The sequence below is a fragment of the Fukomys damarensis genome, unplaced genomic scaffold (genome assembly GCF_012274545.1).
Source record: "Fukomys damarensis isolate Sample0158 unplaced genomic scaffold, DMR_v1.0_HiC HiC_scaffold_24, whole genome shotgun sequence".
Taxonomy (NCBI): Eukaryota; Metazoa; Chordata; class Mammalia; order Rodentia; family Bathyergidae; genus Fukomys; species Fukomys damarensis.
The window spans coordinates 625,841-651,443 of NW_022900936.1; the positions used below are offsets into that span (position 1 = coordinate 625,841).

A 25,603-nucleotide genomic window follows, 5' to 3' on the forward strand; every position below is an offset into this window, starting at 1 on the left:
CTCAGAAGGCAGGAGTCAATTGGAAAACTCAAGGCTTTAGTGTTAAAACTACGGAGCCCAACTTCTGAGAGTTGTCGTGTCTTGGAAACCCCCAAACTCTAAAATACTTCACTACTGCTGTGTAAAATACCGGTTACAGAGAACCAATTTTCCTTTTACCTCATGTTGTATACTAAAAGGCTCAATAAAATTTATCCACTGTTGTAAAATGAGAAAAGAAAGGTGAGTTTGGACAGGCAGAGAACCATGTGAAGTCAGTAATGGTGCTGTTGCAAGCCATGAAGTGCCAGGGCCCAGAGCTTTGAGCACAGGCTCCCAGAAGTCCTCCAGGACAGGTGTGGCCCAGCACAGCTCCAGGTGGGACTTGTGGCCCTGGACTGGAAGACGATGAACACTGGAGGCCACACAGTCTTAGGTCTGGGTGGCCTGAGCTGACACACAGCGCAGTGTCTGCCCCCAGGGCCCGCATGGAGAGCACGCCTGTACTAACCATTCGGCAGTTTCCCGCCCAGCACCCTCAGGCCGGGGCTGTCAAGCGTGTAGCCTGGGAAGTGTGGTGGTCCGTGCCTTGCAGTAGTCTCTGCCCCTCTGGGATGCAGGGCAATGACCCATACAGGTGGGTACGTGGCCAGGCTGCGTATGCAGCTGGTGAGGCCTGTGCCAGGCATAAATATAGGAGCTGCGGCAGCCTGAGGGTTCCAACCTTTATTGGTCTGTGGAGTACGTGGCGTGGGGTGCCGAGGCCGGCCTTCAGGAGTCAGGGCGGAAGCAGGGCCTGGGCAGGGCGCAGGGGTGGCAGAAGCCTTCGGAGGGTCTGCAGGTAGTTGAGGGAAGCAGGGGCTGAGGGTAGAGCCAGGAAGAGGGCACTGGGGAGCTTCTGGTGTGTGGGGCCTCAAGGGTGGGAGTGGGCAGGATGGAGAGGTGGGAGGGGAGCCCAGGGAGCTGAAGGGTCCTTGGTCCTGACCGCCTTGAGAGGAGGGCCTCTTGCTAGGGGAGAGACCTGGTGTACAGCCGGCTAGTCTGGACGGGGGGTCTGGTCAGCACCTTGGATGGGGTGGTGATGCGCACCCGGCGGGAGTCGCTAACAGATCCAGCGGATGAACCTGTCAAAGAAGCCGGGCTGCGCTAGGCTGTCAAAGTCCTTCTCCCGGAAGATGGCAGCCCTGTCACCCAGGCTGATCTTGGTGAGCACGTCCATGTCCACATCGCCGCCCACAGCCACCACAGTGGGCACCACATTCTGCTTGCGCATGGAGTGCACCGCCTCCTCCAGGCTCTCGTTGCCGGTGACACCATCAGTGAGGAACACAAAGGACAGCTCAGCGTGGCGCCGGGCCCCGACCCGGGCCCCGCGCACCACATTGTTGATGGCGTGCACAACACCCGTGCCCACGTGCGAGAAGGAGTTGAGGTAGCGGGCGTCCTCCAGGGCGTCCTGGATGACTGTCAGGTTGGCGGTCAGTGGGAAGGCCAGCTGCTGCTCCTGTGGGCCCCCGAACTGCAGCAGCGCCACCCGGGCGTTGAGCAGGTCATCGTCCCCGCGTGCCAGAGTCAGGCGCCGCGCCACCTCCTCCACGAAGTGCCGCGCCTTGTGGAAGTTCTGCTCGCCCAGCCGCTCAGAGCCATCCAGCAGGAAGACGATGTCCACCGGCCGCTGTGTGCACTGCGCCACGTACAGCTCTGCGGGGAGACGCGAGGTGGGCGGGTGCCAGACCTGGGGGCCTGGGGGCCTTGACCAGGCTGCACTGGGATGTGTCCTGGTCCTCTGGGCCTGCCCAGCCTCCCCTATAGTCCTCCCGCCAGGACCGCTCCCAGACTCAGGCTGGGGACCTGGGTGGGGGCCTCCCAGCCAGGTGGCCACCTCCAGGCCCTCCTCATCCAGAGCCATCTGCACAAGGACCACCTTTGGTGGGGGAGCTCTCAAAGACCCCTGGCCTGGTCTCTCCCTGCAGCTGGCAGGGCCATGTCGCTCCCACAATGACGGCTGTGTCCTTCCCACTTGGTGTGGCTTTCCCATGCGCAAGCACAGTGTGGCCAGACACTGAGCGGCTGGCATGGGCCCCGCTGAGATGCATCATAACCAGAAGACCACTCCCTATGTGGACGGTCACCAGGCTGGCCAACAGGGACAGAGTGTGCCTGCAGCCAGGGCAGAGGCCGGGCCCTGCCTACACATGGCTTCAGACACCATGGACTGGGACTCAAATATCTGCACGCAGGGACAGATAGACTCCCGGGGAACCCGTGGGGAAAAGTGTCCTAACCCCAGCAGTACCACGAGGATGTTCAGCGTTCCCTCAGCTTGAGGGCCCCGAAGTGCAGCCTTCCAGAAGCTCACTTGATCACAGCAGTGCGTTCACTTTATACATTTCAGCTTTTATAAAACTTCCAGCCTTTGCTCACTGTGCCTAAGGACAACCCCGCCCCAGGGAGAGAGGGCCCATTGGGCACTTCGCTTGAGCTTCTTCATGACGTAGCTTATTTTGATGCCAACTGCTGATGGACCTTGTCTAGCACATCTAGCAAGTTATCCCACAGACACAGAGGTGGACATGCAGTGGGGCGCTGGTTCAGGGAGGCGACGGAGGCACACAGCAGGTGGGAGACGGGATCCTCAGCTCTGCCTTCCCTCAGTGGGAGCCCTTCTTTTGCCTGTACCCCACAGCAGGAAGTCACCTGGCACATGAGGGGAAAGGCTGGGAGCCCGGGAAGTGTTGTTCCTCTGGCTCAGGTGTCCATGTCTCAGCTCACCTGGGGGAAGGGGGGCATGGCCCTAAGGGCTCCAAATGGGGACCAGGGGCCTCCAGATGGTGGGAAGGTGGATTCCTGCGCACCAGGCCCTGGTTATGGGGCAGCCCTGGAAAGCTACAAGCTATAAGCTCTGCACAGCAGCCCCATGGCCTCAGCACAGTGCCAGTGCGGTCTCAGGGTCCCCTGTGATGTCCTTGTGCACCAGCTTAAAGGTATCAATGAACAGCTGCATCCAGTCCTGCCGCTCAACCCCCGTGGCAAACTTGGCCCGCTCGGCGGTGTAGACCATCACGGCCACCAGCTGGGAGTATGCGGCTGGGTTCTGCGTGAACTCCGTGGCGTTTAGCAACTGCTGGATCAGGGGGATGGTCCTGGGGAAGGTAGGGTCCGGACCCTCTTCCGTGCGGAGGAAGGTGACCGGGGGCTCGCTGCCAGGCCTTGGTCCATCTGCAAGGGGTGTCCAGAGAAGACTTTAGGCCTCGGCTGTGTCGGGCCTCTCCACAGAGGCAGAGAGAGGACCAAGGGGGCTCTGGGTAGGTGCGTGTGCAGAGCTGCAGTTGGTGTGGCAGGTGCGTGGCCTGGGCAGAAGCGGCAGGCAGGGAGGTGGCAGCAAGGGACAGGAGATCAAACAGTGGCACCTGTGGCCACTGGAGACCTCGAGGGAAGTTCTGGGCCGAGAGACTGCGCAGACCTGCCACCACCATGTTCACAGCGGCCTGACTCGCAGGTGCCAGCACGGTCTCCGCCCTTCCCTCTCCGCTGCCCTTCCTTGGAGGGGGTGTGCTCGGAAGGCGTCATCAGCACACCCTGAGGCTGTCAGAGCAGCCCAGCCCACAGGCCTAACCCAGTGCACTCAGGGTTCCCTGGGTCTGACCCCTCCTGAGCACAGGCTAAGGTCTCTCTGACACCCTCGCTGGTCCCGACTCAGTGGGGGTGGTCCCTTAGTGGGGTTCTGGGTGGATGGGGCTGTGGCCCAGGCTGTGCACCAGCACACTGAAAAGTGCGCTCCAAGGCAGCCCTGTCCAATTGGCCTTGCAGCCACACGTGGCCATGCAGAAGGGTAAGTTCAGCATGGGGGCTGTAGAAGTGGGCACAGAGAGGTAGGTAAGGTCCTGTGCTTCAGGTGGGCTGTGCTTCGAGTGGACTAGGTCCCTATTTCCTCCCTGTCCCCTTCACTGTCACCCAGAGCCAGTGTGGCCCCCATCCCACGGAACCTGCCTGGTCCACGTCCTGGTGCCACTGCACCCTGAGGCCTGTTGTCCAGGCCAAAATGGCACTGATGCCGCGAGAAAGGGAGGTACAGATAGCAGAGCTCGCCCACAGAGCACACGGAGCAGCTGCACTCCAGCGCAAGTGCACAGCACTCAGCACCCAGCACGCCCTGCTACGACCCCACACCAGCCCACCATGCTTGCAGAGAGGGGACAGTGGATCCAAGCCGCTTCCTCATTGAGAAACAAGGCCTTCGCATCACAGTCAGGAGAAAGCAAGGACCCTGAGCTGTGCTACGAGCTGGCTTCTGTCCGAGGGGCCGAGCTGTGTGCGTATCTGTTCCCCATGTGACCCTTCTGGGGCTCAGGCCAGTGTCTGTCTGGGCAGCCCCTGTGGAAGTGCCGCTCCCGTGGATTCCCACCAGGCCTCTCGTGCAGTCCCCAGGCCCCACCTCTATCAGGGACCAAGCACACGCAGCTGTCACCAGAGAAGTGTATGGAGAGGCTGCCCAGGCACAGCTGTGGAGTGGGTCCTAGGATATTCTGTCCCAGCTGAGCGGGCCGGCCCAACACGCTCCTCCCTACCTGCCCTTAGAGCCGGGGGATTGCTGCCTGTGCCAGGGGAAACCACCATCTCTGCGGTGACCCCCAGGGACTCCTGCAAGGGCAGCTCCTGGGCCCCTGGTGTTTAGTCACCTGCAGCTTCAAGGCGCAGTAGAGCAGAGGTAACCCTGTCCTCCCCAGTCCCAGTGGCAGAGCCCTGGCATCCCTTCCAGCCTGGATGGCAGGATTAAAGCAAGCCGTTGGCAGCTACGTGGCTATTGGCACATCTGTCTCAGAAGTCTTACCTCAGCTATTTCATCCTCCGAACCTGGGGGGTGTGCCTCCTGCCCAGGCCGCACACCCTCCAAACCCACGCACCCATCCAGTGCACAGGGAGACTTTGAGGCCACAAGCAGGGACTCCCTCCCTGCAGAACGCCTGCCCTCTGATCCAATAGCAGCCAAGGATGGCACAGCCCTGGCCAGCAGCACTGCCCAGGTGCCAGACTGAGCCTGACAGCAGGCTCACCCTGTGCTGGGCCCTGGGGCCACCAATTCCAAGGGTGTTCCCCTGGGGGACATCTTTACAGCACATGGCCCAGGTCATATGAGCCCCTCAACCCTGGCCCTGAGCCTAAGTAGGAGAAAGCCAGGGCTGCTCCGCCAGCCTGGGGTGGGGGCTAGGCTACCCACATTACCTGTTTGGCAGGGAAGCTCTGGGCACACAATCTGAGGGTCTGGAAGAGAGGAGAGAGGCCAAGGTCTCCATCAGTGCCCACCAGGTCCTCAGTGGGTGCGCAGTGGCCCACCCTGAGGTCAGCACTGGGTCCTGCTGCCCACCTGGGCAAAGGCCTCTCACCTGGGCACAGGACCCTCTTGCACTTGGGTGTGGGACCTCCAGATCCCCTCTCCTGGGCATGTGACCCTCCCACCTGGATATGGGGCCCCTCACCTGGGCACAGCACATCCTCCATGTCGTCGATGAATTTCTCGGCCACCAGGTCAGAGAAGAGGGTCATATTGCGCACCTGCTGTGGCTTGTCACAGGCGATGGAGTAGAGGTTCTCGCTCTCATGCCTCTCGTGGAACATGTCACCAATCCCAATGGCTGTCACCGTGACATCGCGGTCACACAGCGCCCGCAGGTTGAGGTCATCGTCACGTGGGTCGTGGCGCCCATCCGTGATGACCACAGCAAACACGCGTGTCTTCTGGCGCCGGCTCTCCTTGATGAGCTGATTGTAGGCGAACTTGAGGGCAGAGGGTGTCCAGGTGCCGCCCGCGATCCACTCCAGGTTCTTGACAGCCTCCTTGAAGCTGGACAGGGAGTCGATGCGCTCGTCGTCCAGCTGGATGGCCTCGAAGGTGCCCTCATGGCTGTACTGCACCACGCCCACACGTGTCCCTGCAATGGCCACTGCATGAGACGCCCAAGGCCAGCACCGTCCCCCAGTGACGCGGGAGATGCTGCCTGGGACACCGCACTCCCTGACCTGTCTCTGACTTGGGGTCCTTGGCAATGGCCCCCAGCCTGTTGACCACGTTGATGACGAAGTTCTTCTCCAGGGTGAAGTTCGTATAGCCGATGCTCTCGGAGCTGTCGATGACGAAGACCACATCCAGGGCACCACAGCGCTTCTCGCAGTCTGGGGGGCAGCAGGGTCAGTGGACTGCGGGCTGGGGGGCTGCAAGAGACCCCCAGCCCCCGGGAGGCGGGGACGTGGGCCAGGACTCACCACAGCACCCGCAGGTCTCCCTGACGTAGGTCATCACGTCGCACTCCTGCAACACGGCACCCAGATGGTGTCTCAGGGAGTGTCCCCAGAGGGGTCTCCGGCCCTGAACTGTGACGTCCCACACCCATGTGGCGTGCAGACCGAGGAGGGAGGTGGCTATGACCCACATGGCCTCGCCCTGGCCTCACCCTGCCCAGTACCCCCTACTGCTGCCCTTGTTCCTGGTGTTTAGGAGCGAGAAGGACACTTCCAGACAAGGTTGCCAAGCCCACTCTGTGACACCTACCGTGAGGCCGGGGTCTCCGGGGGGACCAGGCTCACCCTACAGGAAGAAGGGCAGAGAGGCACAAGAATGGCACACTGGCCAGGGGCAGCCCCAGTGAAGAAAGGGACAGGGACCAGCCTACCTCGGGTCCTGGGTCTCCTCTTGGCCCCCGAGGGCCCGGTTCTCCCGGGGGACCAGGGTCAGCCTGTGTAGGAGAGCACAGGAGGGCTCAGCAATGCCCTGGGTGGGTCCCTGCTCCCCCAAATTAGCTGTGTCTCCCTCCTGGGCACTGCAGGCATTGCTACCTGCTCAGGCATTTCCAGGCCCTGCCACCGGGGAGGCCAGGAGTGCAGTGCAGAGGAGCTTGGGTGATGACCCAGACGGGGTATCCCCAGCACCCAACATCCACTCACCATTGTCCCCCTGCCTGCTCTCGCCCACCTCCACCCGTCCATCTGCCCACCACCCATCCAGCCACCGTCCTCTGCCTGTGCACTCACTGCTGGCTCCCCCGTCTGTCTGTCCACCCGGTCTGGGCTCCGTCCTTCCCTCCCACAGCCACCCACCCACTACACCGCCTGCTGGGCACCTGGCCCGTCCTGCGCTGTGTGGGTGGAGGGGACATGAAGTGGTGACACGGGGCAGGCGGGGCGGGGTGGGAGGAGGCCTGAGCCAGCATCCTCTTAGGTGGATGTGGTCAGCCGCAGGCCCTCACCACGCTCAGGCCCGGGCCCCCACTGCGAGGGGACCATGACACTCACGGGTTCCCCCTTTTCGCCTTTTCTCCCAGGTCTTCCTTTCATGCCAAAGTCTCCTCGGCCTCCCTGTGGCAGGGACACACACGTTAGTCTGGGTGGGGACATCCATCTTCAGGCTCCGCCTACCCACGGAGACCTTCACCAGTCTGCCAGGGACCAGGCCCTGCTGTCAGGAGGGATGGGGCTGTGACTCAGGTCCGCTGAGGGGCAAATCCAAAGCAGCTTCCAAATAAGTCAAGGTTTGGTCAAAAGGGACCTGGCCGTGGCTGTCGGCCACCTTGCAAGGTCGCTGGCTGTGGGGCCTGGCCAGGACGGGGATGTGGCCGTGGAGGACACCACGGGTGTAGCATGTGGACCCCCACCCTTGGAGTGGGAAGAGGCACAGACTTGCAGGGCCCGCGTACCTCTGGGCCGGGTGGGCCAGGCTCGCCTTTCTCTCCCTGGAAAGGAAAGGAAGGTCAGACTTCAGGTCTCAGGCTGGGAGGGACAAGCCCCACCATCAGCACTCACAAGGAGCTCACACATGCCTCAGGCGGGGCACCATCCACACCACACACACTGTCCTGGAGGCTGGCCCTGTCTGTGACCCCAACAGGGGAGCCCTGGAGGGGCTGCTGAGAACAAAGTCGAGCCCTGTCCCGGCCCCTGACCCACGCCCAGACTCACGGGTGTCCCTCGGGGTCCAGGGTAGCTGAATCCAGGCCTGCCAGGGTCTCCCTGGAGGAAGAGGGGAGTTATGTGGAGTGGGAGTGTGAGCTGAGGACGGATGGCACGGCTACCTGTGCTGTGCGTGGGCCCTGCAGCCCGCGTGGGGAAGGGCACTTGGGGACCCCAGGGCCCCCCACCCCTCCGGGGATGAGAGGAAAACGGCTGCACCAGAGGTGCGAGCAGAGGCCCTGTCCAGGGGAGGCTGTACCTTGGGGCCTGGCTGTCCTGAGTCTCCTCGGGGGCCGGAGTCACCGGGGTCTCCCCGAGATCCCTGAGACAGGAGAGAAGTTGGGGGTCAGCACAGTTGCAGTGTCAGGGACTGACGGGCATCCAGGGGTCACCACCCACCCAGGCCAGCTCTGACCACCAGGCCACACAGTCCCAGCTCTCCACTACCCTAGGAGTAGGGTCGGCTGAGCAGGATCCGAGGGGGCGGTTCCCCATCCCCGGCCACAGGAGGGCGACTGGCAGCCACAGATGGGACCAGGATTGGATGGGACGGGGTGCCTCATACTGACCTGTTTCCCAGGCTCCCCAAGAGCCCCCTGGGGGCCTCTGGGTCCAGGTACCCCTCGGTCTCCCTGCAAATGAAGGGACCAGGCTGGGTCCGGGTGGCCTCAGAGACCTAGATGTGGGCCCTTCAGATTTGGTTTTGAGGCCCAGCCCAGGCCCTGCTGCTTGGGGGTTCCCAGCCCGGCCCTACCTCAGCCGGTGGGGCCTGTGGGGGGCGGGGCACAGGCCAGTGCCTCCCACCACCCGCCCAGCCCCAGTACCTTGGCTCCTTTGCTGCCGACCTCTCCAGCCAGGCCACGGGGCCCCTCAGGGCCAGGGTCCCCCTGTGGGAAGAGCCTGGTCAGGTCACAGCTGGGACGGTGTGGGGCGAGTGGGTGACGCTGGAACAGGAGCGTCCTCATCCCACTGCCCTGTCTCCGCCGGCCGCCTCGGCGGGCATCGCTCCTCGTCTCTAGGGAACTGAGGTGTGGCTTGTGCCACAGAGCCTGTCTGCACCTCCCTCCAGAGCTCGTGTGTCTGCAGCAGGGACTCTGCGTCCAGGGCCCGTGTGGAGTGGTGGGGAGTGATCTCCAGGACCCTCTAGGAGCTGGGAGTGGGAATCCCGCCTATCTGAGCCCACTTTCCCTGACCCTGCTGGGAATAGCCCTCACCCCTGCCACCCCTGAGGTTTTCCTGATAGACATGGACAGGCCGAGGTCTGGGAGTCCAGGGTAAGACCCCAGTGCCGAGAGGTGTGGCCAGGCTCCCGAGGGACTCACCTTCTCCCCCTTGGGGCCATCTCCGCCTGGGCCGCCCTTGGTTCCAGGGTCTCCCCTGCGCCCCTGCAGGAACAGGCGTGTTGGTGGCTACTTGGACTCTGCCCTCCCTGGGGCCCTGCTGTGAGCTCCAGCCCCCAAGGACAGGCTGCAGTCCTGAAGAGCTGGCGTTTGAGGACCATGACTGGGGCTCTGCTGGGCCAGGATGGAGCCCCTCTTTGGGGACCTCAGGGGCCTGCAGGGTGTGGCTGGGCCCTGGTGCCATTTCCAGAGGGGTGGCTGAGGAGGAAGGGACCCTCAGCCTGGGGCTGTGAGGGCTGGGGACTCACAGGTTCGCCTTTGGGTCCTCGGGGCCCAGGTCCGCCCTTGGCTCCTTTCACACCAGGACTTCCAGGGGCTCCATTGTTGCCTTGGTAACCCTGCGATGGGCGGGGACAGTGCAGCCACTATGAGCAGGTGCATGTGGTGGCTGAGGACCCTCACGCCCAGCGGCCCATGGCGCCTGGCCGCAGACGACAGAGTGGTTGCATGTGCTCGGCAAGAGCTGGTCCGCTGCTCCTTCCATCCTCACACCCATGAGGGCAGAGCAGCTGGTGGCTGGGTGGCTGTTCCCAAGGGGCTCACCTTGCTTCCTTTGTCTCCGGGGTCTCCTGGGGGGCCCCTGCGTCCTGGGCGGCCAGCATCCCCCTGTGAGGTTTAGAGAGATCAGCTCAGCCCGCTGGAGGGAGGAGCAGGACCAGGAGGGTCTTGGGGTCTCCTACCTGCCCACCCCCATCCTTGGAACACCCAGAATGTCAGGACCCGGGTGTGGTCTGCATGGGTTGCTCTGAACCCTCTAGGGGGCACAGGTGACAGGGACACACAGGATGGAGGCTGAGCTCAGGGTCCTGGGCAGCCAGGTCAGAGCTGCCCAGCTTTGGGTAGCAGGTTCCCTGCAGGGGCTCTGGTGGCACCAGTTATGCATGGCTGGCCTTGGGGACAGGCACTCTCTGTGGGGTTCCTTCTCAGTCACCCACCTTGGCACCTTGGTCTCCTTGCTCGCCTGGGCTCCCAGCATCTCCTGGGTACCCGTCAGGGCCCTGAGGGAAGGGGAGGACTGGTGTCGGCCGGGGCCCCCGATGCCCAAGGAAGGGCAGCAAAGTGCTGTCTTCCGAGCCTCAGGGGTCTCTCCCAGCTGTGGGGCCCTGGCTCCCGAGACCCCATCCACAAGGCCAGCCTTGAGGATTTGGCCCATGGCACCCAGCCCACAGGAACAAACACCAGGCAGGCGGATGACCCCATGAGCTGCCTGGGAGCTGTCCCAGAAGCTCCAGAGGCTGTGTCCAGGGCTGGGCAGGCAGGAGGAGCCAGGTGCCTCAGAAAGGTCATCTGGTCTCCAGGGACCCAGAATCCTCACCCGGGCTCCGGTGTCTCCCTTGCAGCCTGGGGGTCCAATGCGGCCCAGCTTGCCCTGAAGCACGAAGGAGCAGAGGAGAGGTCATGCGATTTGGGGCTCAATGAGGGAGAACAGGCACTGCTGGCCCCGACTCGAGGCCGAATGGGGCAACCTGATGGGTGGGGACGAGGCTGGGGCAGTGTCCCCCGTCTCCGTGTGCGTGAGTCTGCATGAGTGGGCGCGTGTGTATGTATGTCTGTGTGTGTGTGTGTGTGTGTGTGCACAGCCAGGGCACAGGCAGAGGCTCACCCTACCTTCTGTCCGTCGGTCCCGTTCTTGCCTGACAGCCCGGGGGCCCCCTGGAAAGGAGTTAGATGTGTCATGAGTGCTGATCCTGATCCCCTCAGCAGCAGGGAAGTGGGTGCTTGCTTACCTTCCTTCCGTCGGCTCCAAATTCTCCCTGTGGAGGGGAAAGCAGATGTGAGCTGAGCTCCCAGCATGGGACACCCCCATCTCTGCGGTGCTGTCTGAGCCCTCAGGCAGGCAGGAGGCTGGAGGAACCCCACTCACCACCCTCAGACCCAGCTTCCCCCTGGAGCTAGGACAGCCTGGTGGGCTGCAGCACCCATCTGCTTCTGACTCCGCCACTGAAACTCACCTTCTCTCCTTTGAAGCCAGGCACACCCTAGGGCAGAAGGAAAGGACAGGGATCACCAGGGCACCCTGGGGTCCTGGAGGGTGGGGCTGGGAGGACCGGGAAGATGGGGAGATGGGCTGAGAACAAAGGGTGAGCAGGGTCCAGTGTTTGTCGCCTGGAACTGCATGCAGGCTCTGAACAAAGGCTGGACGAGGGTTCAGAAGGATGGTTGGTCTTGGGGTGGTCGTGAGACTAAGGCGGTAACGGGGGAGGGGAAGCCTGCTCCAGACAGTGCGAGGTCTCCTGAACCAGGCCCCTCACCACCCAGTGGAGCTCACCTTGGGTCCTGGGAATCCGATGGGGCCTTCGATGCCGGGGTCTCCCTGGGAAAGGACAAAGTCTTGCATGGAGCCCCAGCTCTGGGGTGCAGGAGGGTGGTTGGGAGACTGGGGTGGGAGTGCTTACCTGTCGCCCCTTCTGTCCCGGCTCTCCTGGCTCACCCATGTTGCCCTTGGCACCCTAAAGCAGATGGCAGGGAAAACGGTCACCTAAGTGGGGGTGGAAGGGTGAGCAATGGGGGCCTCGTTGGTCCCCTGAGAGGGGGCAGGTTGAGGGCCGCTGGTCACACCCAGGTCTTGGAGCCAGTCCCCGCCTCTGAGCTCCAGGAAGCCACCCTGCACAGGGGTTTCCTTCTGCTCCTGCGGCTGCAGCTGCAGGGCTCTGATTGTCCCTAGGACAGTGTGGCATTCATGGTGACACTAATCCTCCGAATGGGGTGGGGAGCGCAGCAACTGCCCCAGATCAAGGCTTCAGGAAGCCCTACAGAGGTTGCATCCCTGGAGTGGAGAACCCACTTATTGATGTGCTTTCTGTTCAGGTGCAGAGGGGCAGAGGAGGAGGGAGATTTGAGAGAAGTGGGGGCTTGAGCAGGGGCTCCGAGTGCCACAGCCACGCCCTGCTCCAGGTCTCCCTGTGCCCCACCAGGCCCTGGCCACCACTGCTGCGGGTGGCCGGGCTGCTCCACGGCAGTGTCACTCCTGGTTGTGGCAAGGTGGGCTTTGCTGCCAGGATCAGACAGGGGGGCGGGCCTAGAAGCTGTCACAGCATTTGGAAAGAATGCAGGAGGCTCCTGAGTGGTAACTTCCTCTGAGAGTTATTTTAATGCTCCTATCTGGCTGCAGAATTCTCCCGCCTCTGCCTTGAGGTTTTTGACAGGATGGTTGCTGTTTCAGATCTGGCGGTAAAGTCTGGAAGGATCCTTACACTTCTGATGTCAGGAATGCAGGGGACCATTCAAAGCAGAGTCTGCAGAACCTGCTATTTAATAAGCCACGCTGTGGGTGCCTCTGTGAATCAGTAGCCACAACCCTAACAGCAATGTGTCTTGTGTTAGGCCTGAGTGTTTGCTTGCTTGCTTGACAAGTGTTTTAATGGTATGGCTTAATAATTTTTTAAAAAAGTCTTACTTTGCTGGGGATTTAGCTCAGTGGTTCTGGCTATGCCTTGCAAGAGCAAGGGCCTGAATTCAGTCCCCGGTACCAAAAATAAAATAATAAAATAATAAAATAATAAAAAAAATTTTAAAAAAAGCCTTACTTTTTTCAAAACATTTTTAAAAAGGGAGTGGACAGATCTGGATCTCAGTTTCTCAGGGTGGGATGTGTGAGACACCCAGGCTCAGCTGGCCTCAGATGTGGGGTTTGAGGTGGCCGGGGTCTCACCTTCTGTCCTCGGTAGCCCTTGGGGCCAGGTGGTCCGGGGATCTCCAGGCAGCTCACCTTGTAGCACTGAAATGAGAAGGCACAGTGGAGGGACAGTGGCTCCGGCTGTGAGAAGGGTCCCTGGCACGATAGGGGTTCAGGGCTCACGTGGCTAGGACTCTCAGAGAGGCCCCCAAAGTGCCTGTCAAGCCCAGGGGACCAGAATGAAGAAGCAGATACTTGGGTACTCGGTGGGTGGAGCCTTTCTGTCTCAAGGATTGTAACAAGGTTGAAGGAGCAACTGGCACTGACCAGGCACCATCTGTGTACAGGGTTACACCATGGACTCCGAGAAGCAGCTCGGCCCACACTGTGTGGGGCCCTCAGGCACCTGCTCCCCTTTCCTGGGAGCCAGGGCTGGCACATGGCACACAGGCAAGCGGGGGGTCACAGACATCTGAGGATGCACGATGCCATCCCCTGACCTAGGCTGGGCTGGACACAGCTGCTCCCTGGGGCCATGAGTGACCTTCAAGCCCTGCACTCATGGATGACCTATCTTTGAGCTAAGCAGCCTGGTTTGGGCAGGATCCCTTGTCCGAGCCATGAGATTTGAGTCCAGCACAGAGCAGACAATTTTGCTCCCTCCTCTCCACGTACAGCTCCAGCCCCCGAGAGCTGGAGCCGCAAGCACTGCTTTGTGGGGTCTTGGGAGGCAGCAGGCAGCAGGCCAGGGCAGGCAGGCACCACTCACCTCTCCGTAGGCTTCGTGTTTCTGCGGAAAGATAAGGAGGGCCTCGGTCAGGGTGAGTCTGGGTTTGTGCGGTTACCCAGCCTGGTGGGGTCTCGCCGTCCGTGTCCTCCCTGAGGGACCCCCTGCTCACCATGACCTTGATGATACGGTTGATGGTGTCCTGGTCGATGTCAGTGGAGTCCGGCCGCATGGTGGCGTAGTTGCTGCGGTAGAGCTCGTGAGGGGTACTGGCGATGTCCCTCAGGCCCTGCTCATTCAGGTTCTGGTTCGGTGCCACAGCGAAGAGCCGGATGCCCTCGTCGCGGGCCCGCTCGGCCTGCAGCTTGATGCCGCCGCACGGGCTGCCCGTGACGTGGCCGTCGGTGATGACCACGGCAAAGTTGACGCCGCGAGCCCCCGACCGGCGGATCTCCTGTGTCATGTTGGCCAGCGCGCAGTCGGTAAAGGTGCCCCGGCGGAAGGAGCTAATGCCCTGCAGGCTCTTGGTGAAGGAGGCACGGTCACTGCCTGGAGGGCTGAAGACCTCCACCTGGTCAGAGAAATGTAGGCCGCCGTAGCGCCAGCTGAGCGCCACCTGGTCCAGGTAGAACTCGTTCTGCAGCTGGCTGATGAGCTGTGGCACGAACTGCTGCATGTGGTAGAGCAGGCTGTCGGTGGGTGACTGCATGGCCACACTCTCCGAGGTGTCCAGTACGAAGTACACGTTGACAGGGCAGTCGGTCTTCTCTGGGGACACAGGGTATCATGGCCTGCCCCTGGGCTCCCCTCCCTTCCCTGTGGCCACTCCCTCCTGAGCCCCGGTACCTGGGCAGCTGTTCGTCCTCTCAGAGGTGGTGATGTCGGGTGAGATGGCCTCTTGTTGCTGGGCATGGAGAGTCCCCAGCAGCCCCCCGAGCAGCAGTGCTGCAAAGAGGCCCTGCAGCATCCTGGTGGTCGCCTTGGGCCTCAGTCCTGCAAAGGAGGCACGGTCACACCATCATCCAGGGGGCCTGGACAGTTTGCGGGAGGCAGGGGCCTGGTGCACGGTGTTGCTGCGCCCAACCCACAGTGAGCTCGTCTGAGCCCAGCTCTGGCCCAGTTCTGGCCCAGTCCGGAGGGATGGATGCCCTGGGCCGGCCCCTCACTCACACTCCCATCCACTTGTGCCAGAAGTGGAGGGGGGGAGGGAGGAAGATGCCGCTCTGTCTGGAGCTTGTAGGCCCTGTGTGTGACCTTGGCCAAGGCCATGCCCTCAGGCCTGGTCCCCTTCACTGGAGATGTTGGTGAGGACAGAGGGAGGTCAGTGCTGTCCACACCTAGTGATTATTAACACAGGTCTGCATCATGCTTCTGCCAATCAAGTCCCAGTGAGCCTGTGGTGGGGCTTGGGCCCGGGCATGATGCCGAGAGGCCACCTGCACAGGCCCAGAGCTGGCCTTGCTGTGCCTGCTGGCTGGGGACCCCAGAGCAGGCCTGGCAGCCACTGGGTTGAACAAGCATTGGAGTTGTTGGAATTGCCCACTCTCGTGGGGTACAGAGCCAGCACCACTCTGCTCTCTGCACAAACATCTACCCTGGCTACTGAGGTCCATGACCCAGGGCTGCGTCCCAGCAGCAGCCTGCAGGGCAGCAGCACAGTGAGGAGGATGGGAAGACGTGTGTCCTGTGGCCCTCACCTGGCCACACTGGGCGCAACGAGACTGGCAGGGAGGACGCTGGGGCAGGGATGCGGGCACCTGCGCAGAATTCATCTCAATTTGAATCCCTGGGAAGCTGCCGAGAGTGAAGGAGGCCCATCCAGAGGACAGCGTTCAAACAGCTTTAGCTGGAGAGGGCAATGGAGTCAGGGAGCCAGGTGTGGTACTAAATACGACCGACAATGATAAGAAGTCATCTGAGAGCTTGGGAGAGAAAGAGAGCAAAGGAGATGAGGGAACCAGGGAGCGACAGAGCTCAGACCTGGAAAGGAGTGTGGGAACCAGGCGGCCTCAGGAAAAGTGACAAAGTGACAGAGCTGCCAGCTGAGGACCGGGAGCTCATCCCTCCCAGGGAAGGGAGATAGGGAAGCGAGGCCACATAAAGGGATGTTGGGAGCTGACTCTCAGTCAAGGAGAATTCTGGAAAATCTGCACCGGTACACACAAAGCGAGAACAGAGTGCAGAAAGTACCTCCAGTGAGCTCATGCGGGCGAGGAGGAGGACAGAAGCGGTGTCCACTCCCTGTGTCCTCTCACACCTCTCGCTCTGGCCTGTGTATGAGGCAGAGGTGGCTTCCACACCACCGAGGTGCCTGGCTGTCCTTGGTGTGGCTTGCTAAGGGGGAGGCCAGTGGCCACGTCACGGGGATACAGAGGGTGGCCTCCAACTTGGCAGCAGACCCTTCAGCCCTGGTCAGCTTCCTAGTGGCCTTGGCCTGGCCAGGGTCTCTGCTGCCCCATGCAAGACCCAGGGCCAGTGACACCCAGTGGAGCCCTCCTGAGCTCCTGACCCAAAGACGTACAAGACTGCACAGAAAGCGCTCAGAAAATGTAGAAAAAATACTGCTTACGTGAAAAAGAAAAACAAAACAAATCTAGGGAACAAAGTTAACAAGAATGCACAAGAGTTAGGGAAAAAAAACTCAGGTCTCCGCCCTCCCCAGCCCTCAAGGATAAAGCATCCAAATATCTTAACAGATACTATGAATATCAGTTGTTTCTAACCTAATCTACAGTTAAGTGTAATTTTTTTTTTTATACTGGGGATCGAACTCAGGTCCTTGGGCTTGCTAGGCAGGTGGCAGAACCACTGAGCAAAATCCCGGGCCCCAGTTAAGGGTAATTTTAATTAAAATCTCCAAGAACAATTTTTGTTGTTAAGAGTTGGCAAAATCAGCTTAGGCTTCACTTGGTGGAATAAGTAAGAGTAGATGAGAAAAGTGCAAGAGGAGTGGTGAGAAAACAGGGCTGTGAAGTTTGAACGCCCAGGAAGCTGAGACAGGGACCTCCTCTACCTCGCATGAGACTCAGGGCCAGTGCCACCTGGGGACCACACCTGAACTCCAAGGCAGCAGTAGAGGATATAACCAGGAGCTGGCAGGTCCTAGTGTACGATTGGCTCCTCATTTTCTTAAGGTATCGGGATTTTTGAGGATGTGTAAATATATGGATACATTTATTACAACTGTCATTTTCTTGCTGTATTGAGAATATTATTACTATATAATTTCCTTTTTTGTCTCTTGTAACCTGTTTTGATGCAGGGCTACTTGTTGGTTTTTTTTTTTTTTTTTTTTTTTTTTTTTTTTTTTTTTTTTTTTTTTTTTTTTTTTTTTTTTTTTTTGGTACCGGGGATTGAACTAGGGTCCTTGCACTTGCAAGGCAGGCAGTGGAACCACTGAGTTAAATCCCTGGCCTGATGCATAGCTACTTGTGCTGTCTTTGCTACTCAATGGAATATCTTTTCACTATCAACCTATTTGTGCCTCTGAATCTAAAGCCAGTCTCTTATATACAGCAAAAACCTGAGTCATGGTGTTTGAATCTAGTCTCTGTCTTTGATTGGAGAATTTAACCTATTTACATTTAGCATAATTACTGATGAAGAAGACTTCTGTTACTTCATATCTGTTATAGCTTATGGCTTTTCCCCCCTAGATTTCTGCATTACTTTCTTTTGTGTTTGATTTTTGGTAGTAAAGTATTTAAATCCTCTTCTTATTTCCTTTGCATTACTTTATTACTTATTTTCTTTGTGCTTACCATGGGGATAACACTTAACATTCTAAAATTAAAACACCTGAATTTAGGACAACTTAAATTTAATAATGTACAAAAGTTGCTCCTAGAATAGCTGTATCTCCACCCTTTTCATTTACTAATGTCACAAAATTATATCTGCAAACAGTATCTGTATGGAGATGTATTAGTACCTGTTGAGTATCTCTCCCTCAGTCAGATACTAAAGGGATTGGTTCCAAATCACTTGGATGCCAGAATCCAAAGCTAAGGTCTTCTATAAATGGTGTGGCATTTGCATCTAACCTATGCTGATACCCCCTTTACTTTAGTATATGTGCTGCCAAAGCGAGCAACCCCTCTTTACTTTTAATCATCTCTAGATTGCTTCCAGTGCCTAGCACAAGGTAAATGCTATGGAAATAGTTGCTATACTGCATTATTTAGGGACAGTGACATGGAGAGAAGTTTGATATGTGTTCAGTACAGACACAATTCCTTTTCAAATACTTTCAGTCTGCAGTTGATTAAATTTGTAGAAGTACAACCCACAGTCACGGGAGGCTGACCATACTCCAAAAAAAGCAAAACTAATTTTAATGCACTAGTTTCTGAAATTATTTTGCAAATAAGATGTGAAATTACAAATCACTGTTTTAATAGTATTAGCTTTTAGATTTTTTAAAAGCATGTTTAAAAACTCACACAGAAAACTAAACTGGAGTTATACTTTGTAGCCACGATGATGCTAGCTTTTGTACTTGGAGGTGTATTTACCTTTACTGAGATCCTTATTCCTTCACTGAATTTGATGATTATCTAATATCCTTCCTTTCAACATTCAGGTTGCCCACTTGCTAGTGTCCTACAGGACAGATCTAGAGTGATGGTGAGCTCTTTCCCTCCCTTCCTCCCTCCCCCCTTCTTTCCTTCCTTTCTGCCACTTCTGTTGTCTTAATTTTTTCCCTTAGTTTTAAGGGACAGTTTTGCTGGATATAGGCTTCCTGGCTAACAGTTTGAATATGACAGCCCACTGTCCTCTGGCCTCTGAACTTTGATAATAAATCTGCTGGTGTCTCATTAAAAATCCTTTGTATGTGACAAGTTATATACACCTCAAAATTGTTGCCTACAAAATTCTTTGTTTTTTGAGTTATACTGTGTCTCATTGTGGGCCTCTGAGCTCGTCTTGCTTGGAGTTCATGAGAGTCTTGGATGTTTATATTCATGTCTTTCATTAAATTCATGATGTTGTCTTTCAGCCATTATTTCTTCACATATTCTTTGCCCCTCTGCTATCTTACCCAATGGGATCCATACACTGTACATATCAGGCATCTTCATGGTGCTCCTTGGGACTGAAGCTCCTTACTCTGTGTACTTTTCTCCAGCCTTTTAACTTTCTATTTCTCATCTTCCATAATTTCCACTGCCATTTCTTCAAGTTCACTGATTCTCTTTTTCCCAGATCAAAGCAACCCTTGACTTTCTCTAGAGAATTTTCTATTTCAGTTGGATTTTCCAGCTCCAGATCTTCTTTTTGGCTCTTCATTCCCATTTCACACATTATTTTCTCAACTTTCCTCACATCTTCCTTCAGTTCTTTGAGCATCTTTAAGACAGTTGTTTTAACATCTTTTTCTAGTAGATCTACCATCTGGTCTTCTTCACAGAGGGAGTTGTTGGTTATTTCTGTCCTTTGGGTGCCTTGTGATATTTTGTCGACTTTGGATATTTGGAAATCAGAATCTCCCTGTTTGTTCCATCTGTGTTTAATGTGGACTGTCTCTCTGCCCAGGGCCAGCTGTAAGTGTAGACGTAGGTGTCCTCAGGTCTTGTCTGAGTCTGCACCTTCCCTGGGCAGGTGCAGGGACTTTCTGGCTTCCTCTGTACATGTGGCTGCCTCAGAATATGCTTATGTGTGGCTCCCAAAAGGGGGAACACAGAAAATGAAGGGAGAAAACAAACAACAAACAAAACAAAACCCTGCCCTTTAAGTGGCCTGAGAGGTGCAACAAGTTTTAAGAGGCAGAACCTAAAAAGCATTTTGTCAGACCCCAATATCATGATGTTAGAAATCAACAGCAGAAGGAAACTAGAAAAATCACCAATTCATAGAAATTTGAGGAAATTAAACAACACTCATAGGCAACCAGTGGATCAAAGAACCACAAGGGAAGTTAGAAAAACTTAGAGATGAATAAAAATGAAATGAAATTTTACAAAGCTTGTGGTACACAATGAAAGCAGTGCTGAGGGGGCAACATTTAGTTATAAATGTTTTCATTAAAAACAACAAAGAAGGTGGGCATGGTGACATACACCTTAATCCCTGCTCTCTGGGATCTGAGGATAGAGAAACACAAGTTCAAGCCCAGCCTGGGCACTTAGTCACTTCAGGAGCTCCTGTTTTAAAAGATAAAAAGGTCTGGGAAGCAGCTCAGTTTGACGGCCCTAGGTTCAATCCCCAGTACCATAAAACACACACATGTGCATGTGTGTGTGCTCATGCGTGTGCACGCGCACACACACACACATACACACAGAGTAAGAACTATCTAAAATCAACAACCTAAATTTAGAACTTACGGAACTGGGAAAACAAGAACAAACTACACCCAAAGCTAGAAGTAAATAGACTAAAGGAGAGACAACAAAATAGGAAATGGAAAAATAACAAAGAACATCAATTAAACCTGAAGTTGGTTGTTCGAAAAAATAAGCAAGATTTTACAAACCATTAGTTAGATGAACTGAAAACAAAGAAGACTCAAATGACTAAAATCATATATGACCATAGGGACCCTATGACCGATTCTGTAGAAATAGAAATGATTATAGAAAGTACTGTGAGTAATTTTTTTTTTTGAGACAGGGTCTCACTGTGTAGTTGAGACTGACCTGGAACTCACTACGTAGTCCAGGCTGGTTTTGAACTCACAGAGATCCTCCTGCCTCAGCCTCCTGAGTCCTGGGATTACAGGCATGTACCACCAGGCCTGGCCTTTTCTTTCTTTCTTTTTTTGAGCAATTTTGTGCTGACAATTTAGAAGACCTCAAGGAAATGGAGAAATTCCTGGAAACATAAAATGTACCAAGACTAAACTATGAAAAAAATAGAAAAACTCAACAGACCTAAAACTAGTAAAGAGATTACTGAATCAAAAATCTCTTGATAAAGAAAATCACTGGACCTGAGAGCCTCACTGGTGAATTCTACCCAACATCTGAAGAAAATTTAGCACCAGCCCCTCTTGAACTTCCCACAAAACTTGGAGAGGAGGGGACACTGCCTATCTCATTCTGTGAGGCCAGTATTGCCTGACACCAAAGCCAAACAGATACTACAAGAGAGAAAGACTATAGACTAAAACCCTTATGAACATAAATTCAAAATCCTTAGCATGGGGTTGGGGATTTAGCTCAGTGGTGCTGCTGCCTGCCTCACAAGCACAAGGTCCTGAGTTTGATCCCTGGTACTGGAAAAAAAAATTCCTCAACAAAATGCTAGAAAATTGCATCAAGCAGCATATAAACAGGGTTCTAAACCATGATCAATTGGGAGTTATTCCTGTAATGCAAGAATGGTTTAACATATGAAATCAATCAATGCTATTTACCTCATTAATAGAATGAAGGATTAAAAACCCAGATGACCAGCCGGGCATGGTGGTGCACACCTGTAATCCCAGCACTCGGGAGGCTGAGGCAGGAGGATTGCTGTGAATTCAAGACCAGCCTGAGCTACATAGTGAATTCCAGGTCAGTCTCAACTACATAGTGAGACCCTGTCTTAAAAAGCAACAACAAAAAAACCTCCACATGATCATTTCACTTGATGCAGAAAAAACATTTGAAAAAGTCAACACTGTTCCAAGATAAAAAAAAAAGTAACAAACTAAATATAGAAGGAAACTACCTCAACACAGTAAAATTCATATACAAAGACCCAAAACCTACAGTGAGCTGCATCCCCAAGGTGACCAGCAAAAGCTTCCCCTCCGAGGTCAGGAACAAATCAAGGGTGCATACCCACAGCTCCTCCCTCAGTGCTCATGACAAAGAAACTGGGCCATAAAAAGTGGCAGAAGTCATGCAAGCTGGAAATGAAGTAGAGTGATTTCTGTTTGATCACACACACGGGCGCGCGCGCACACACACACACACACAGAATTTTCTGTGATACTCAGAATTGAATCAGGATCTCTGATGAACTATATCCCTATCTATCTATCATCTATCTATCTTCCATCTGTTTATATTTGAAACAGGGTCTCACTAGGTTGACAGGCTGGGCTCTAACTTGTGATCCTCCTGCCTCAGCCTCCCAGAGTGCTAGGATTACAGGTGTGCATCAGCACATCTGGCTGATGATATGCTCTCACTTGATCTTAGCCAAAAGGCTGAGAAGCAATTATGATATGCTCTCATATGTAGAAAACCTTAATGATTCCACAAATACTGTTACAACTAATAAACAAATTAAGCAAAGTGGCAGGATACAAAGTAACTCATATAAACCAGTTATATTTCTATATAATAATAATAGGCAATCCAAAAAGGAAATTTAGAAAATATCTTACTTACTAGTCTACCAGAAGAATAAATATTTAGAGACTAATCTATGAGGTGGAAGACTTATACAGTGGAAATTATAAAACATTTGTGAAAGATATTAAACAAGAAAATAATTAATAAAAGAACAGATATTTTATATTCATGGATTAGGAGACATAATACTGTTAAGATGGCAATATTACCAAAATTGATCTAAAGATAGTACAATTCTTATTAAAATCCCAGTTTAAAGAACCATTCTAAATGCGTTTGAAATCTCAGGGAACCCTAGATATCAAAAACAATCTCAACAAACAAAGCCAGAGATTCCTATTTCCTGATTTCAAAACATACTACAAAGCTACAGTAATCAACACAGTATAGCACTGCATACAGGCATGGCACGTGGCTCTCTGTAGGACAGAGTCCAGAAATTAGCCTTCACACAAATGGCTGAAGATTTCAACTAGCGTTCCAAGATCATTCACTGGGGAAAAGGCAGTTTTTTCAACAAATGGTCCTAAGAAAACTATATATCTACATGCAAATGATGATGTTAGATCCTTACCTTACACTATACACAAAATAAATTCAAAATGTGACCTAAACATGAGAAAACCTAAAACTGCAAAACTTTTAGAGGAAAGTATGGGACTTTAAACTCATGACATTGGAATTGGCAAGGATTTGTTGGATCTGACATCAGAGGCATCAGCAATAAAAAAAAAATGATAAATTGGATTGCATGAAAATTTGAAGTTATTGTGCATTGAAAGATACTACCAACAGAATGAACGTGGACTGCAGAGGATGGAAGAAAATATCTATAAATCATATCTGATAAGGATTAACATCCAGAATATATAAAGAACTTCTAAAACAACAACAACAACAAAAATCAAACATTAAACATGAGCAAAAGACTTAGACATTGCTGTAAAACAGATGCAGGAATGGTCGATAAGCAGATGAAAAGATGGTCAACCTCACTGACCATTAGGTTAATGCATAGAATGGTGCTGGTGAGGTTGTGGAGAGAGGGGAAGTCCTGTACCTTCCTGGTGGGAGGCAAAGTGCTGCACCAGCTGTGGAAAACGGGATGGTGGCTCCTCAAAACAAGTGTAAGTAGAACCACTGACTCCGCTGTTCCATGTCTGGCATGGATTCGGACGACCTGAGGCGGGGTCTCGAAGAGGCGTTTGCGTGCTGCCTGTGTCCACAGCAGCGGTATTCCCAACAGTTAAGTCACGGGAGCAGCCCGTGTGCCCAGCGGCAGCTAAGTGCGCAAGCCAAATGGGAAGTGGGCATAGTCTGCGATGGCGCATCATTCAGCTGTAAAGGGACGGAGCCGCTGCTGGTGCCACGCTGTGGCTGGGCCTGGAGGCACTATGCTGACAGAGACTGAGGCACCAAGTGACAAACACAGTACGGTCCCCTCACACGAATCACCTGGGGCCGCTGCAGTCACGGCAACAGGGTGGCAGCGTGGCTGGCAGGGGCTGGCAGGGGCTGAGGGTACTCGTTCGGTGGGTTTCAGCCTCCCCAAATGGAGAGTTCCAAATGTAGATGGTAGTGATGGTTGCAGAAAGACAAAATGTGCTTAACACCCCTGAACCGCGCACTTAAACATGAATAAGACAGTAAATTTTATGCTATGCATGTTTTAGCACAATAGACAAAATTGTATGTTTGTGTGAAGCTCTTGCTAAACAATGGAAAGATACACACCAGCTAGAAACATGGCAGAAATCACAGTCAGGCAAGTCACAGTGAAACCACACGTCAGTGACCAGATAATGTTACAGGGCATAAAACCAAAGACAAGCAGAACAAACCCACACCAGGCAGCGCTATCCCCTGCAGGGTGGGCAAGTTGGGAAAGACCACAGCAGCATCCACTGCACAGAGGCCTGATCCTGTCCTGCTTCCTGGTGGGTTCTGACCACTGCCTTGAGGCCCTCAGGTGCAGGGACCCTGGCTTTTGGTCTGCGGGATGTTCCCCCCTTCACTACTGCCCACGTTCACGGTACCCTGCGGCAGGGATGGCACCCAGGCCATGGTAAGCAGCAGCCAGGGCCACGCCAGGGTGTGGTGTGGCACATACCAGGGTCCCTGGCTTAGCATGGATGTGAGAGAGGATGGAGCAGAGCTGATCTCTGGAGCACGGGGCCCTGGGGAAGTAAAGGGTCCGATCTTCGGAGTTTTCCCTGCATAATCACATTATGCAAAGCTGTGTTTTGGGGCTTTGGGGCTGTGAACAGTCTGTCTAACTGAGCTGGGGACCCTGGCAGCCTGCTGGGCAAGATGCACAGTTGCTTTCCAGCCCGCCCTGTTCTCAGAGGCAGAGGCCCACGCAGATCTCCAGCCCTCTCAGGGTTCTGGCCTGTTCTCTGTCCTGGACCCTGGGAGCTGCATCCGGAGGCCCTGCAGCCCTAAAAGACCTGAATTCCCTCCAAAAGACAGTGTCCCCGACAATGTAACGGGTGCTGCCTGGGGCTCTAAGGAACTGGGGCTCACCCTGCCTTTCCCACCCCACCCACGCCACCATCTCCAGTAGAGGGGCAATATCTGAGCAGCTGTGTCCCTGACTGTGTGGCCTGCAGAGGGTACCCAGGGGCCCTTCAGCCTGGTGCAGGCTCCTGGCCTACCCTCCCTCTCCCTCAGAGGGAAGGCAGCAGCGGCTTTGCCTCCTGGGCTCAGGGAACTGAGGCAGCACACAAACCCAAATTCTTCTGGGGGGTTAAATGCAACCTGGCTGCCAAGTCAGAGCTGCTTGTTGGGAGAAAAACAACAGGAAATCAGTGGCTCGCAGGCCTTCTTTTGGGGTGCCTGGTCCTCCCTGGGCACGGGCTCCATGCCCCTGTACATGCAGGTCCACGGTTACCCTGTGTGGAAACTAGCAGCAGTAGAGATGCTTCCAATGTCTCCTTCCCACCCATGGGTGCTGGGCCCTGGAGCTCCGCTGCTGCCCCTGGGGTCCCAGGGTGGGTGTGGGGTGGGGTGGGGTACTGCTCCCCCGGCCCCCCTCTTCCTCGGTCACCCAGGCACACTCCAGGGCAGGGCTGGTGGGGGAGGGACTGTGACCTGCCCTGTCCCCCCCAGGACACGAGGACCCCTCCTCCTCCGCTGCCCAGCGCCCCCTCCTCACAGCAGGAGGCGTGCACCCAGGTACCCCGCGCCCGATGCTGGGGTTCAAGCGTGGGGTGTCCTCCCAACCCACGAAGTCCCCAAGGCGGAGACCCCAGGCCTTGGACTGAGGGTGCCTGGTGGCCTGAGGAGAGACAGAAGTCTGTGTTCGGGGTTAGGGGCTCCCACCTTGCCCAGAGACTGAGGGGAGCTGGGGCAGTGAAGCCAAGACAGCCCTGAGCAGGCGCGGACAGGAGGCGCGGACAGGAGGCCCGGACAGGAGGCCCGGGCGGCGCGGCTCCAGGGCGGGACGCCCCAGGCCTTGGACTGAGGGTGCCTGGTGGCCTGAGGAGAGACAGAAGTCTGTGTTCGGGGTTAGGGGCTCCCACCTTGCCCAGAGACTGAGGGGAGCTGGGGCAGTGAAGCCAAGACAGCCCTGAGCAGGCGCGGACAGGAGGCGCGGACAGGAGGCCCGGACAGGAGGCCCGGGCGGCGCGGCTCCAGGGCGGGACGCGGGACG

The 25,603-nt window shown here is 55.5% G+C and overlaps 1 protein-coding gene across 3 annotated transcripts in view; it reads right to left on the reverse strand.

Moving 5' to 3' along the window:
• Positions 1-1,042: 1,042 nt before the first annotated feature.
• The window catches only part of Col6a2 (collagen type VI alpha 2 chain), a 25,009-nt gene continuing 448 nt past the window's right edge, over positions 1,043-25,603 (reverse strand). Inside the window, exons 2-29 of one of the 3 annotated variants that reach the window (XM_010636395.2) lie at positions 15,361-15,509; positions 14,510-14,656; positions 13,836-14,431; positions 13,706-13,726; positions 12,973-13,038; positions 11,717-11,770; positions 11,590-11,634; positions 11,273-11,299; positions 11,048-11,074; positions 10,929-10,973; positions 10,636-10,689; positions 10,256-10,318; positions 9,864-9,926; positions 9,569-9,658; positions 9,243-9,305; positions 8,745-8,807; positions 8,490-8,552; positions 8,180-8,242; positions 7,930-7,980; positions 7,668-7,703; positions 7,267-7,329; positions 6,648-6,710; positions 6,527-6,562; positions 6,241-6,286; positions 5,998-6,150; positions 5,457-5,909; positions 5,203-5,241; positions 1,043-1,680 (exon numbers count right to left, since the gene is read on the reverse strand). In XM_010636395.2, the coding sequence (XP_010634697.1) occupies positions 1,082-1,680; positions 5,203-5,241; positions 5,457-5,909; positions 5,998-6,150; positions 6,241-6,286; positions 6,527-6,562; positions 6,648-6,710; positions 7,267-7,329; positions 7,668-7,703; positions 7,930-7,980; positions 8,180-8,242; positions 8,490-8,552; positions 8,745-8,807; positions 9,243-9,305; positions 9,569-9,658; positions 9,864-9,926; positions 10,256-10,318; positions 10,636-10,689; positions 10,929-10,973; positions 11,048-11,074; positions 11,273-11,299; positions 11,590-11,634; positions 11,717-11,770; positions 12,973-13,038; positions 13,706-13,726; positions 13,836-14,431; positions 14,510-14,630 (3,063 nt within the window). In that variant the 5' untranslated portion in view covers positions 14,631-14,656; positions 15,361-15,509 and the 3' untranslated portion in view covers positions 1,043-1,081. The other 2 variants (XM_010636394.2, XM_010636396.2) reach the window with 2 other exon arrangements.